This window comes from Perca flavescens, chromosome 3, assembly GCF_004354835.1.
Source record: "Perca flavescens isolate YP-PL-M2 chromosome 3, PFLA_1.0, whole genome shotgun sequence".
Classification (NCBI taxonomy): domain Eukaryota; kingdom Metazoa; phylum Chordata; class Actinopteri; order Perciformes; family Percidae; genus Perca; species Perca flavescens.
The window spans coordinates 8,621,924-8,633,928 of NC_041333.1; the positions used below are offsets into that span (position 1 = coordinate 8,621,924).

Below are 12,005 nucleotides of genomic sequence, written 5' to 3' on the forward strand. Positions count from 1 at the left end.
GGATTTATTCAGCATAATCCATCATCAAATACTACATCACTTTGTAAATGTCTCTGGAAGACCCAGTGTGGAGACCGTGCTCCCAGCTGGACTAAGTGTAGAAGAAGCTAATTACGCGTGGGCTAACGAGGGCTCGCCTGGTGCAGGGCAGTCAGCACTGCCACAGCCAAGCAAATACAAAACAGCAGCAACAGCAACAAAGCTGAAGATGCAGCCAGATTCCACCAGCAAACCACCCACACGTAAACCAACACACAAACACTCACATCCACCTTAATAACATCATCAGACACCAATGGGAGCCATCATGCTGACATTTTAACTAATGTGACTCAAGAAAGAGTCAAATAGTTTCCATGATGGACCTTAATCTAACAAATGCAATTGGAAACACAGTTGGAAATAGGGGTTTAAATCACACGTTTTAACACAATACAATATTATATTGATTATTTGGACAATGGTACCATATTTGCTATCTTAAAGTCTGTCATGATATGATTTCGATTTGATTCAATTCAGGGGCCTGCAATCGATAAGAGACGATATCATATGCCCATTTAACACAATCAGTTACATTTACACAACTAAAGCATGACTTGACAATTTTATAACAGAGCTCTTCGAGACATGTAAATTAATAAACTATTGTTTTTAAAGGTCCCATGGCATGAAAATCTCACTTTATCAGTTTTTTTTAACATTAATATGCATTCCCCCAGCCTGCCTATGGTCCCCCAGTGGCTAGAAATGGCAATAGGTGTAAAACGAGCCCTGGGTATCCTGCTCTGCCTTTAAGAAAATGAAAGCTCAGATGGGCCGATCTGGAATCTTCTCCTTATGAGGTCGTAAGTTATAGGTTAGCTCCCATTTCTCTGCTTTGCCCGCCCAGAGAATTTGGCCCACCCATGAAAGAGAGAGACATCATGGCTTTTAAATGAGCAAAGTGGCAGTTGTTCAAGGCCACACCCCCAACCTCCACCTTGCCCCCCCCTTCTCTCCTCCTCAATAGCTACAGACACAGAAATGGCACATCCTAAGGAAAGCTCATTGTGGGACTGGCTCTAGTGGCTGTAATTCTGCACCAAGTCTGAATTTCGGGAAAGAGACTTCAGATACAGTATTAGGGGACCACTAAGGCCTATATAAAATCCAAAGAGCACCATTTCATGGGACCTTTAATAAAAAGAATAAATATAAAGAGGGAATCTAAAGTAAAGGGGAATCTTACAGACGATAGGTATCGATATTTTCACTTTGCATCGATAATATTAGAGCGTGGATCATTGAATTGATATATCGATCCAAATCGATGTATTGTTACACCCCCTAGTTGGAAATGCTGTGTGTGCTTACTGTTTGTGTGTGCGTGTGTGTGTGTGTGTGTGTGTGTGTGTGTGTGTGTGTGTGTGTGTGTGTGTGCGTGCGTCAGTTACTAAACCAACCACAAATGCTGTAAATTCTTAACTAAAAGCCGGTCAGCACGAACAAATAAAGGTCAGAAGCTAATGGCTCATTTAGTATAGCATACATTTCCCACAGCACTAATTCATCAGTATGACATGAGGTTTTCTTTTTAATACAAATGCTGTTTTAATTAACTTAGTATTTCCAGTTGTTCACCTTTCAGTTCAACCCTACACTTCTTGTATAGGTTTCAAATTAAAAGCCTTCAGGAAAAAGGAGAGATCATGCCCTTTGAAGTGCTGGAAGGCTTTTAATATGAAACATCCGTGGAAATGAACGTTATGCTGAATTTACCAAGACAATGGGTAAACACGGAGGAAGTTTGTAATAACAGCAAATTAAAACAGGAGAAAAATCTCATTTTTGGTGGTTCTTCCAAACAGAATAAATACACTATTGCAGGGTTTTCTGACTCATACTAGAAACTAAAAGTCAGGATATCACAGCCTATGCTACTTCAATTTTGACCATTCTTTTTTATTCTCTCTCTTGTGAGTTACCCGTTAGAAAGCATTTGATTGGGTGATTCAGTCACTGCATGGTGATCTGGACCTGTTGTGAGCCATTACAATTCAGGAAAAATTACAAATTCAAGCAGAAGCCATCTGAGGGGAGCAGCAAGGTAAAATGGGGATCCTGATAGCAGTGATCTTCAACAGGGGGTCCGTGACCCCTAGGGGGTCCTTAGAGTCACTACAGGGAGCCGCCAAATTATTGTTTAGTACTTTTTTTAAGTACGTTTTTCCCCCCCGAAAAATTTAAATATGTCTGAAAATACCAACATGAATCCAACATATTAAAGTGATGGTTCGGAGTAATTTACCCTAGGGTCCTTTGCACCATGACCTCGAGCCAAACACCACCCCAGAAGCTTTTTTCACCTGGGTCTAACATTGGGCGAGTTAGCGTAGAGTAGCGTTAGCAGCTGAATAGCTTAGCGAAGGAGCTAACGGACCCACGTTTGTATCTCGTAAATGACCCCACTAATAATGCCCGAAATGACACCAAAGGTCTACACTAGTACATATAAGTTATGCACTCATAAAACGATGGATTGGAAAGTTTGTAAGTACACCAGAAGTTTATGAACACTTGCCTGCTCTCTTCTGCTCTTTGTTGCTGCTGCTGCTACCTGCAGTTAGACGAGTGCTTAGGGCTGTCTACAAATTACTACACCGAAAAGAGATACAACAAAAATATTTATTAATTTAATGATTAAATAAGGTAATGTCTCCAAACTTGCCTCAATTATTACTGGTCTCCTGCTAGTTATATTACAGCACTTACTTTAAAAAATAAGTTAAATTAAAAATTATTTTTGTTGCACCTCTTTTCGGTGTTGTAATTTGTAGACGGCCCTAAGCACTCGTCTCACAGCAGCAAAAACAACAGCAGAGAGCAAAAGCCAGCAGGCAAGTGTTATTTACATAAACTTCTGGTGTACTTACAAACTTTACAATCCATCATTTTATGAGTGCATAACCTATATGTACTAGTGTAGACCTTTGGTATCATTTCGAGCATTATTAGAGGGGTCATTTACGAGATACAAACGTGGGTCCATTAGCCCCTGCACTAAGCTATTCAGCTGCTAACGCTACTCTACGCTACCTCGCCCAATGTTAGACCCAGGTGAAAAAAGCTTCTGGGGGGTGTTTGGCTCAAGGTCATGGTGCAAAGGACCCTAGGTTACATTACGAACCATCACTTTAACAAAGATAAATCGGCCTATTCATAAAAAAACAACGACAACCTCAGCAAAATTGATGATACTCTGGCCTGTAAGGTTGCCACTATGGTAGCCATCAGTTATGCTTCTGGATTCACTGTGTGTTTGACATTAAAACATGACGATATATCAATATGTAAAACATTATTTTAATAGCCTAGTATGGTAGGGCACCATAAAAAGCAATGTGTAAAGGCTTTAGGCCAGGGGTCTTCAAAGTTTCTTAGGCCAAGGACCCCTTAGCTGAAAAAGAAATAGAACAGGGACCCCCTAGTTGTACAAAATGAAGGATCCTAAGGACCCGCTAGGGGTCACGGACCCCCTGTTGAAGATCTCTGCTTTAGGCCACCCTACACGTTATTGAAGGCCCAGTTTATTATGCAACTCAATTTTATACAATATATGTAGGAGGGGGTCCCTGCTCCGTTTCTCTTTCAGGTTAGGGGTCCTTGGCCTAAAAAACGTTAAAGACCCCTGCTGTAAAGTGACTTTGTATTCAGCATCTCATTTATTGCTCTATTGCAAACCTAAATACCAGTATTAAAATGTGTGCATATGCATGTAATGAAGCTGCCTACCTTCTTGCTGCAGGACTGCCTGATCTCCTCCACCTCGTCGTCTTTGCTCTCCACCTCCTTGGAATGAGTCTGACGCAAGCGCTCCATCTCCATCTCCAGACGAAGCTTGGCCTGAAAGACAAACACGCATTGTACATCATCTCTGCTCTCCCTTGGCCTAAAGGATCCCTTTTTCTGATTTCAAACCTTATTTTCATATATTATTCATACGTGTGCATATGTCCACAGTGTTTTGCTGTTGTTCTCTGTGTTGCTAACAAACTCTGACATCTTCTCATAGTGGAAGGACTACAGGGAGATAGGCTCTCTCTGTTTCTGTGTGGGAGCATCGCTACAGCTCAGTCTGCTGCTGGAGTGGAGAACTGTTTTTTTTATACATAAATACAACTAGAGTATACATGGTGATCATGGATAACTTCCCAATCTGTGTCAGGCTCTGGTGGCTGCTGGTGGCTGTCCAGCCCATATGTTGCTCTGAGCGTCTGTCCTCTATCCCTTAACTCACACTATGTTCATATCCAAATTAAAGCTGGGTGAGAAATCATTATTATAATTATCAATTTTCAGTGGAATTGTAATGGGACAATACAATCATATTTGCTTCACAAACCTTTGTCGATTTGAATTTTCCAAGTTCTACAAACATTTTATATATGATACTCTTCAATATATTTGCCATGTCATGATAAATGTAGCTATTGGGGAAATACTATTAATGGTATGATACAAATTCCAACCACATTGTCCAGCTCTAATCGGACATGTGCAAAAATATTTGTGACAACTTTCCAGAGATTTAAATCCTTTCTTAGTATTATTAACCGCGCTGTGTAGTGATTTTGTGTCTGATCTGATTTTTACATTTCTGTTTGTGTATAGATTTAACATATTAAATGTGTGTTAATTAGTCATGTCAAGAGTGGTTGGTAAGTATAGCCAGTTCCCCCTACTTCTAGGCTAACCCTCTCCAGACTCCAGCTCTGTTCTTAAAATACATGAGATATTTAAGAAAGTAAAAAAAACTTGAAGAAAGCTTATATTTATAATAATAAAGCATATTTCCCAAATTTTAAATGTTGGAGTAGGCATGTACATACTATAAATCATATTAGTATCTGTCTTTATCATATATTAGAACAGATTAAGCCTTTAGTAGTCTAACTCTCAGTGAACACAGAGACACCGGGCTGGAGAGAGAGCTGGCGATGGCTGTGATGCTTTAGTCAAACTTGAACTCAATATTAAATATATAAATATAAATATTCACAACACCCTCAAATAAATCACAGCCAGCAGTGGTGTAGAGTTCCCAGCACTATCAGGACATTTTGTTAGTGTTTGTGTGTTACTCTGAGAAAACACTCAGCTTGCTATCAAGTAGAGGCCATGGGCAGTTATGTGGATGTAGTCAATCATCATTTTGGGGTAAACTATTCATTTAAAGCTGCAATAACATTGTGAAAGGAGCACTTTGCTCCGGCTGTACCTGCTCCAACATCTGGATGGTGCCGGCCTGCTCGTCCAGCTCCTCCTCCTGGTCTTTCAACTTGGCCTCCATGTCGCGGAGCTGCTTCCTCACCTGGATCATTACATATAGTACACAAATAGTAAATATGATTACAAAAAATAGAGCTTGTTCACTTGACTAGACAAAGTACATTTTTTTTACCGTGGGTGTGTATTTCAATTCAATTAAATTGTATTCATAGTGTCAAATCACAACAGGAGTTATCTCAGAACACTTTACAGATAGAGTAGGTCTAGACCACATGCAATAATTTACAAAAGACCCAACAATTCTTCTAAGAGCAAGTATTTGGTGCGACAGCGGTGAGGAAAAACTTCTTACAGGCAGAACCTGACATCTTGTATGTATTTGTACACCTGTATTTGAATTAACAGACTGGTTGTCTGGACTAACTGTGTTGCTAATAGAGCTGCTGTAGCACTGAGAAATATTCACAGAGTCACATCTGCATAAAAATGCAATAGGCAGCAATAAATACAATAACACGCAGAGAGGAATTATAAAAGAGAAAGAGAGAGAGAGAGAGAGAGAGAGAGAGAGAGAGAGAGAGAGAGAGAGAGAGAGAAAGAAAGAAAGCAGACCTTGGCCAGAGAAGCTTCATCCTTGGACTCCTGGGAATTGAGGTCGTGCAGCTCAGCATCCAGCTGCTCCAGCTTCACGTTGACTGCACACACCTCCAGGTCCTTGTCCTGAACCCAGAATAATACAGTCACAACAGAGGGGGGAGAAATATTTCCAAAACTCATAATTACAAAACGGATGCTGTGTGGACAGGTGCAGTGCAAACCTGCAGACCTTTATCATAGATGTAATCAAGATCCACAAGTTTCCACAGACCAAATAAAAGAGGTTAGAGGTCTAAGCCATTTTTCCCAATCTTTGGTTCGCCTGGTCTCCTTGTGTAATAATGCTTGTATAACACTCAACCCTGTTATGCACAATCAAGTTATAGACATCATGTTTTTTCAGGAGAACCTGAGCTATCAGAATATGTATGCTGCAGGGATGTATGAATGTATGAATTGTTATATGACTATAAAGATAAAAGAAAAAAAACTAAACAAAATTTGAATCCGGCAGAAATGTACAGAGTAGCCGTTCAGTTGTGGATTTATCGTTCTGGTATTATTGCGCTAAGTCTCAGAAAAGTCACTTAAGTTTCAGGCCGGACCACTAAGATTCTGGAAGGGCTACGATTGCAAATACGCCCTTATTGGAATGTTAGCTGTCAGGCTAAAAACACAGACAGAGGGTGGGAGGATGTGTCGTGGAGATATTGGAGATTACATTTCTTGATGATTTGTGTGTGCATATAGAAAGTGTCATATAGGGAGACACGTAGGGAGTTTTTTTTTATACTTCTTTTCTAACTGGTAGTTGAACATTACGTGATGAGCACCAAGATGCAAAAATTCAATGTCACTTCAGAACAGAGTGACTGGAAGTCATTTTAACAAGCCCCTTTAAACCTTAGGCTGTCACATAATACTTACATAGGCATAATGATAGTCCCTATTCTTGGAACATGTAACTACTTTGATTCAGCTGGATGAATAAATTAATGGGTGGTTCCACTTTTTTCACCAGCCAGGCATGAAAATAAACTATAAATAGACACCACAGAGAGGAAAATTCCACCCTGTTTCAAATTCAAAAAACCATCATATCAGTGATTTGTGATACAGACCTCCAGCTGCTGTCGGAGGCTGAAGGCCTCTCCGGCCAGCATGTCTTTCTCTCGGGCCAGTTTCTCCCTCAGGCTCCTCTCCCTCTGCACCTCCTCCTGGGCCATACTCAGCTCGCCGTCAAACCTGCACACCGACACACACTCTTCTGATTAGCACCGTCAACAACTACTGCTACTCTGGTGACACGTGAGAAGCAAAATCTAAAAACAAATGTAACGTTGCTGGAAAAATCTAATAACTTAAAATGGGCTGAGCTGGCCACGAAGAAGATCCTACATGCTTTAAATATACAGCATGCATATTCAGCAACGCATATACAGCTACGGAGCATGTCCCTCGATAGTAGCCACACACACACACACACACAACTCACACACACACACACACACACACACACACACACACACACACACACACACACACACACACACACACAGCAGTACAAATGAGCTGGATACTCGTCTGTTCTGTCTGCACAGCATGATGCTATAAACACTCTGGAACACAATATAGTTTTTCTTTCCTTACAGTTACTATTGTTACTACAGCAACACAGTATGCGCAAACACGACAGAATGATGCAATACAACTGTGTGAAGACACCTGCACTAACATTCACTCCATGTGTGTGTGTGTATGTGTATATGTGCGTGTATGCGTGCATGCTTGTGTTTTGTGTGTGTGTGTGTGTGTGTGTGTGTGTGTGTGTGTGTGTGTACTGACTTCCTCTGCTTCTTCTCCAGGTCGTGGTTGCGGCTCTGTTGGCCCTCCAGGTGAAGTTTGGTGTCCTGCAGTTCAGACGTGAGCCGCTGGGTCTTCTTCTTCAGCTGCGAGATGTTTCGCTGGGACTCCTCGTTGTCGGCCTGCAGGTCGGTGATCTGAACAAACACATTCACGCGACAAATCACAACTGGAGGCCAACACTTTTCAACACGATGAAAAGCCTGCTGCTGGGAATTGCACGGCAACAAATGTCGTGCAATGTGTAACGACTTGAGAGGCATCCAGACAGAAATGTAATACATACACTACATTCACAACACAACCGCTTAAAAAATAATTGTAATTTTAGTTATCATGTAATTTACAGTGGTTACGTACACCCTTGGCATCATCGGCTCATTATATCTGACATATGACATAAATCTGACGCCATATTATAAAAATGCAAATATTTGTATGGTGTACTAAAACAAGAAGCTTGGAGGTGTCTAGGTTGGGTAGAACCTTATATACTATTCACAGCTTTAATACTTCAATGAATCAATGAATTCTACAGCACATAGCATCAGGCTAATGGTGGTCCTTATATCAGAGATGGAGGCCAGTGGTTTGGGATGAGTGAAAGACTCACCCTCCTCTCCAGCTGCCGCTTGTTCTGCTGCTCCACCTCCAGCTTGTCATCACACTCCTGCTGCAGTCTCTTCTTGGTGAACTCAATCTCCCTGATGGCTCGCTCATACTTCAGCCTCCACTCACCGCCTGTCACAGCAGCACGTTCACAGTCAGCTTCATTTGTGTTTCATCTGAATATGCTTACACTTGATGCATACATGCAAACACTGGTCACAAAAGCACAGTACTCGTTTGAAATGAGGATTTCAGTAAATAAATAAATACCTCCAAACTTAATACTAGTGACAATTTCATACCAAACTTAGACGTTACCTGGGTCGCATATCCTGACTTTCCGAGACATTTTAAATGGCCAAGCATTAAAACACTTTTATGTTGTGGAAGTTCACATTAGAAACCTTAAAACCAATCCCCTTCCTGGTAGGCTTTTGCATTAAATTGTCTGCAAATAGAGTTAGTCAACTCAACAGCACTCAAAGAAACAGCAAAGTAGATGTGACTGGGATTACACAGAGAAACAGCAGAGTGGTAAGTATAACATGACACTGATGTTGTATTGATTGAATTAGTGTTGAGGAAATGCACATAATGGGGAATTTATGTGAGCCATTCTTATTTAGTACAAGTGTTACCACCCCTTCTCTCCTCAAAGTTTCCAACTGTCTAAGGGGACTAGATAATTGGAAACTTTAACCAGTTTGTAGCGCCAGAGGAAAAGTCAGGGGATCACCAAAGTCATTAGGATGTTTAATTGATGATATGTTTAATTAATAAGACACATTCAGTATTTCTATTAAAGCTATCAATCTATACTGAAGTAGCCACAAGCTACTGCACTGACAGATTTGTTTTGAGACTAAGATGTTCACCTGCAGCCAGTTTAAAGCCATTATTTCAAATTCTATTACTTCACTGAAAAAGTCAGTTTCAATCCTCTACTGACATGACTTGTTGAAATGTCACATATTGCAGTGCCAGTTCACCAGTCTAAGCTCTGCTATAGTACGACACAGACAAGTAAAGTGTGTGCCATGTCTGTTCCAACCTACGCAACATGGAGAAACTAAGTACAAAATCAATGCTACATTCACAAAGTCTGCATGTCACACAGCTGGCATCCTGCCTGCAGGGTGTTTGGAACTGAATCTTTACTTTACACTTTTAACGGATCAATTTCTAATACACTTCTTCACATCGGATATTTCTTGGCTTTTGTCATAGCATCGATCGGACACCACCCCCTACAGTTCCTGCACCTCCACTGAAGAACAGTCTGGGAGTGAATCGCTGCTATTGTCACGTCTGTGTCTATACACACAGTATGCGTATGAGCAGCTCAAACAGAGAGCTTGTGTGCAGACTCTCAGAGGTGTACACGCGACTCACGGCTTTTTTGTAAAGGTTCTGTTGACAGATTGTTCACCAAATTAAGTTATTGTTGTTGAAAGACTAATTGTGACGAATTTCTCTTTTTGTCAACACAGCTTATATATGCATGGAATATAGTCATTTCAGTGATAGAAGGATGGATGGATATGTTATTGTCTGTCACAAAGTGACAGAAATTCTCCTCAGACAAGGCTCAACAACAAACAAATAATGCACAATTAAAAGACATTTAAAAACGATTTTGAAGCTGTCAGAGAAGATTTGATTTAACTATATGGTTGTTTCTGAGGCTGCAGTTTGTGGAGTGGATTTAATTAAAATGACCAATTAGTTGACTGACAGAAAAAGAGAACAACAATTTTGAAAAATCAATTAATTGTAACTTTTAAGCAGGAATCCCAAACTTTCCCTGCTTCCAACTTCTCTAATTCAAGATATTGCTCCTTTTATCTTTTTAATATCAACGTAAATACATAGTTTGACTTTTGGTTAGATAAAAGAACTCGTCAGGTCAGGTTCTGAAAAATGGGCTTTTTTTCCTAATAATGCTCAATAAAAAAAAAAAAGAAAATCTACAGATTAATCAATATTAATTCAGATTTATTGGCTTGCACTATTGGATGGATTGCGCCTCTACTGAAAATAACTTCCCTTACTGAAAATATGTTCCCGTGTTCATGTCTATACTAACAGTAAATGATAAAAAGTGTGCATTATCGGACATCATGCAAAACTCTCAAAAGATTATCGCCAACTTGAGTTATTTTTTATTTCACTAGTGATCCCGAAGCAGAAGGCCCCAGCGGGGTATGCAATGCCAAAAACACACGGGACGCGGAAGTGCCGTCTAGCCGAGAAATTTTCATTTCGACGCCCATGTCATCCTATCTGTCAGTACACACCGCGCACTGCAGCAATCACTTCGGCATCTCCACAAGTGAAGGTGTCAAACCAGGTAGGTAATTGAATACTTAAAAATTTTTCAAAATAAAAACAGCCAGGTTAATGGTGATTTTGGCTGTCTTGACTTCTCAGCTGTGTCTAGAGTGAGACAGGGGATCAGGCACGCATGCACACACGCACGCTCAAGTTTTTTAAGCAACACAACATAAATCAGAAGTCTCATCAGATTGGTCATTTCTGCTGTGCCTGGGGCATATCTGTTATTTTTTATCCACATTGTGTCTGACCTGTGTCGTCATCGTCCATCTCTCCGTTGAGTTCAGACGCCCTGATGAGTCGAGCCTCCATCACCTCCATCTCCATGGACTCCATCTGTTTCTTCATACTGTCAAACTTGGCCTGGTGGATGAGAGAGAAGAAAGGTTTTATACGATTACGTGAACACATCCGTCTCTGTGGATTAACCGAGGAGTTCTGCAGGTAGAAGCACATTAGAGCACATTAAGTCTCAGGGGCCCACAGAGGAAAGCTTTGGTTGTTGCTGATATAGGATTGAAATGTCTCCTGCTGAGAGTAAAAACTAACTGACTATCATAGTCAGTCCCATCAGCAACAGGTGAGGATGCGGCGCACAATAGGTGTCAGGACCCCTCAGTGTTATTTTTCCAATGAATTTCTGAAAACAAGTCTGGGAAAAAATGATTGTATAAAGAACTCCGGTAATGCGTTACTGCAGCGATCGTCAACTGGCGGCCTGCAGGCCACATCCTGACAGCAAAAGCTTTCAGTCCGGCCCGCAGAATAACAACGAATTCAAAACATGTTTGTTTATCTTCGTTTGCCACTAATCTTAAAATTTGGACAAATTCTTGTAAACTTAGCTGCTGGCTAAACAAACCATCCTCTCCGCAAGAGAGGTAAATCTATGGATGTATTATAAGACCAAAACAAATCCATGTGGCTACTTAATATGCATGTGAATGACCTCTTCATCATCATTCTTGATGATGATGCATGTTGTATTCTTTTGCCACAGCATCGTTTCATTGCAAATGAGGCATAGAGGTTTAGCGTTACTGAAAGTCGGCAAAACAAATGCTAGCCTACTTATCAGTCCATTCTTCATTAAAGCTGTTGTTTTCCACATCAAATTTTTGCTTTAGGCTCTTTGATAGTGACATGTTTACCTGACAACAGGCCATTCTTCCTGCAAGCGTTTTCCACCAATCAGGACACTGCCTAGTAGGACGACGTTTCCATAATCACAGACTTTAACCATCGCTCCTCAGTGAACTGCATCCTAGTCTGAGATCATTCTCTAGTTAAGGAGCCTAGTTATCATTATGGATTTTCCATGTTTTTTAGGA

At 40.7% G+C, this 12,005-nt stretch overlaps 1 protein-coding gene across 6 annotated transcripts in view; it reads right to left on the reverse strand.

The window, feature by feature from the left end:
* The window catches only part of myo18ab (myosin XVIIIA b), a 161,801-nt gene that overhangs the window by 33,161 nt on the left and 116,635 nt on the right, over positions 1 to 12,005 (reverse strand). For all 6 annotated transcript variants that reach the window (XM_028574607.1, XM_028574605.1, XM_028574606.1 and 3 more), the window contains 7 exons: positions 10,926 to 11,037; positions 8,345 to 8,472; positions 7,714 to 7,868; positions 6,990 to 7,113; positions 5,884 to 5,991; positions 5,261 to 5,353; positions 3,775 to 3,885 (listed from right to left, as the gene is read on the reverse strand). In XM_028574607.1, the coding sequence (XP_028430408.1) occupies positions 3,775 to 3,885; positions 5,261 to 5,353; positions 5,884 to 5,991; positions 6,990 to 7,113; positions 7,714 to 7,868; positions 8,345 to 8,472; positions 10,926 to 11,037 (831 nt within the window). The remainder of the gene's footprint in view (positions 1 to 3,774; positions 3,886 to 5,260; positions 5,354 to 5,883; positions 5,992 to 6,989; positions 7,114 to 7,713; positions 7,869 to 8,344; positions 8,473 to 10,925; positions 11,038 to 12,005) is intronic.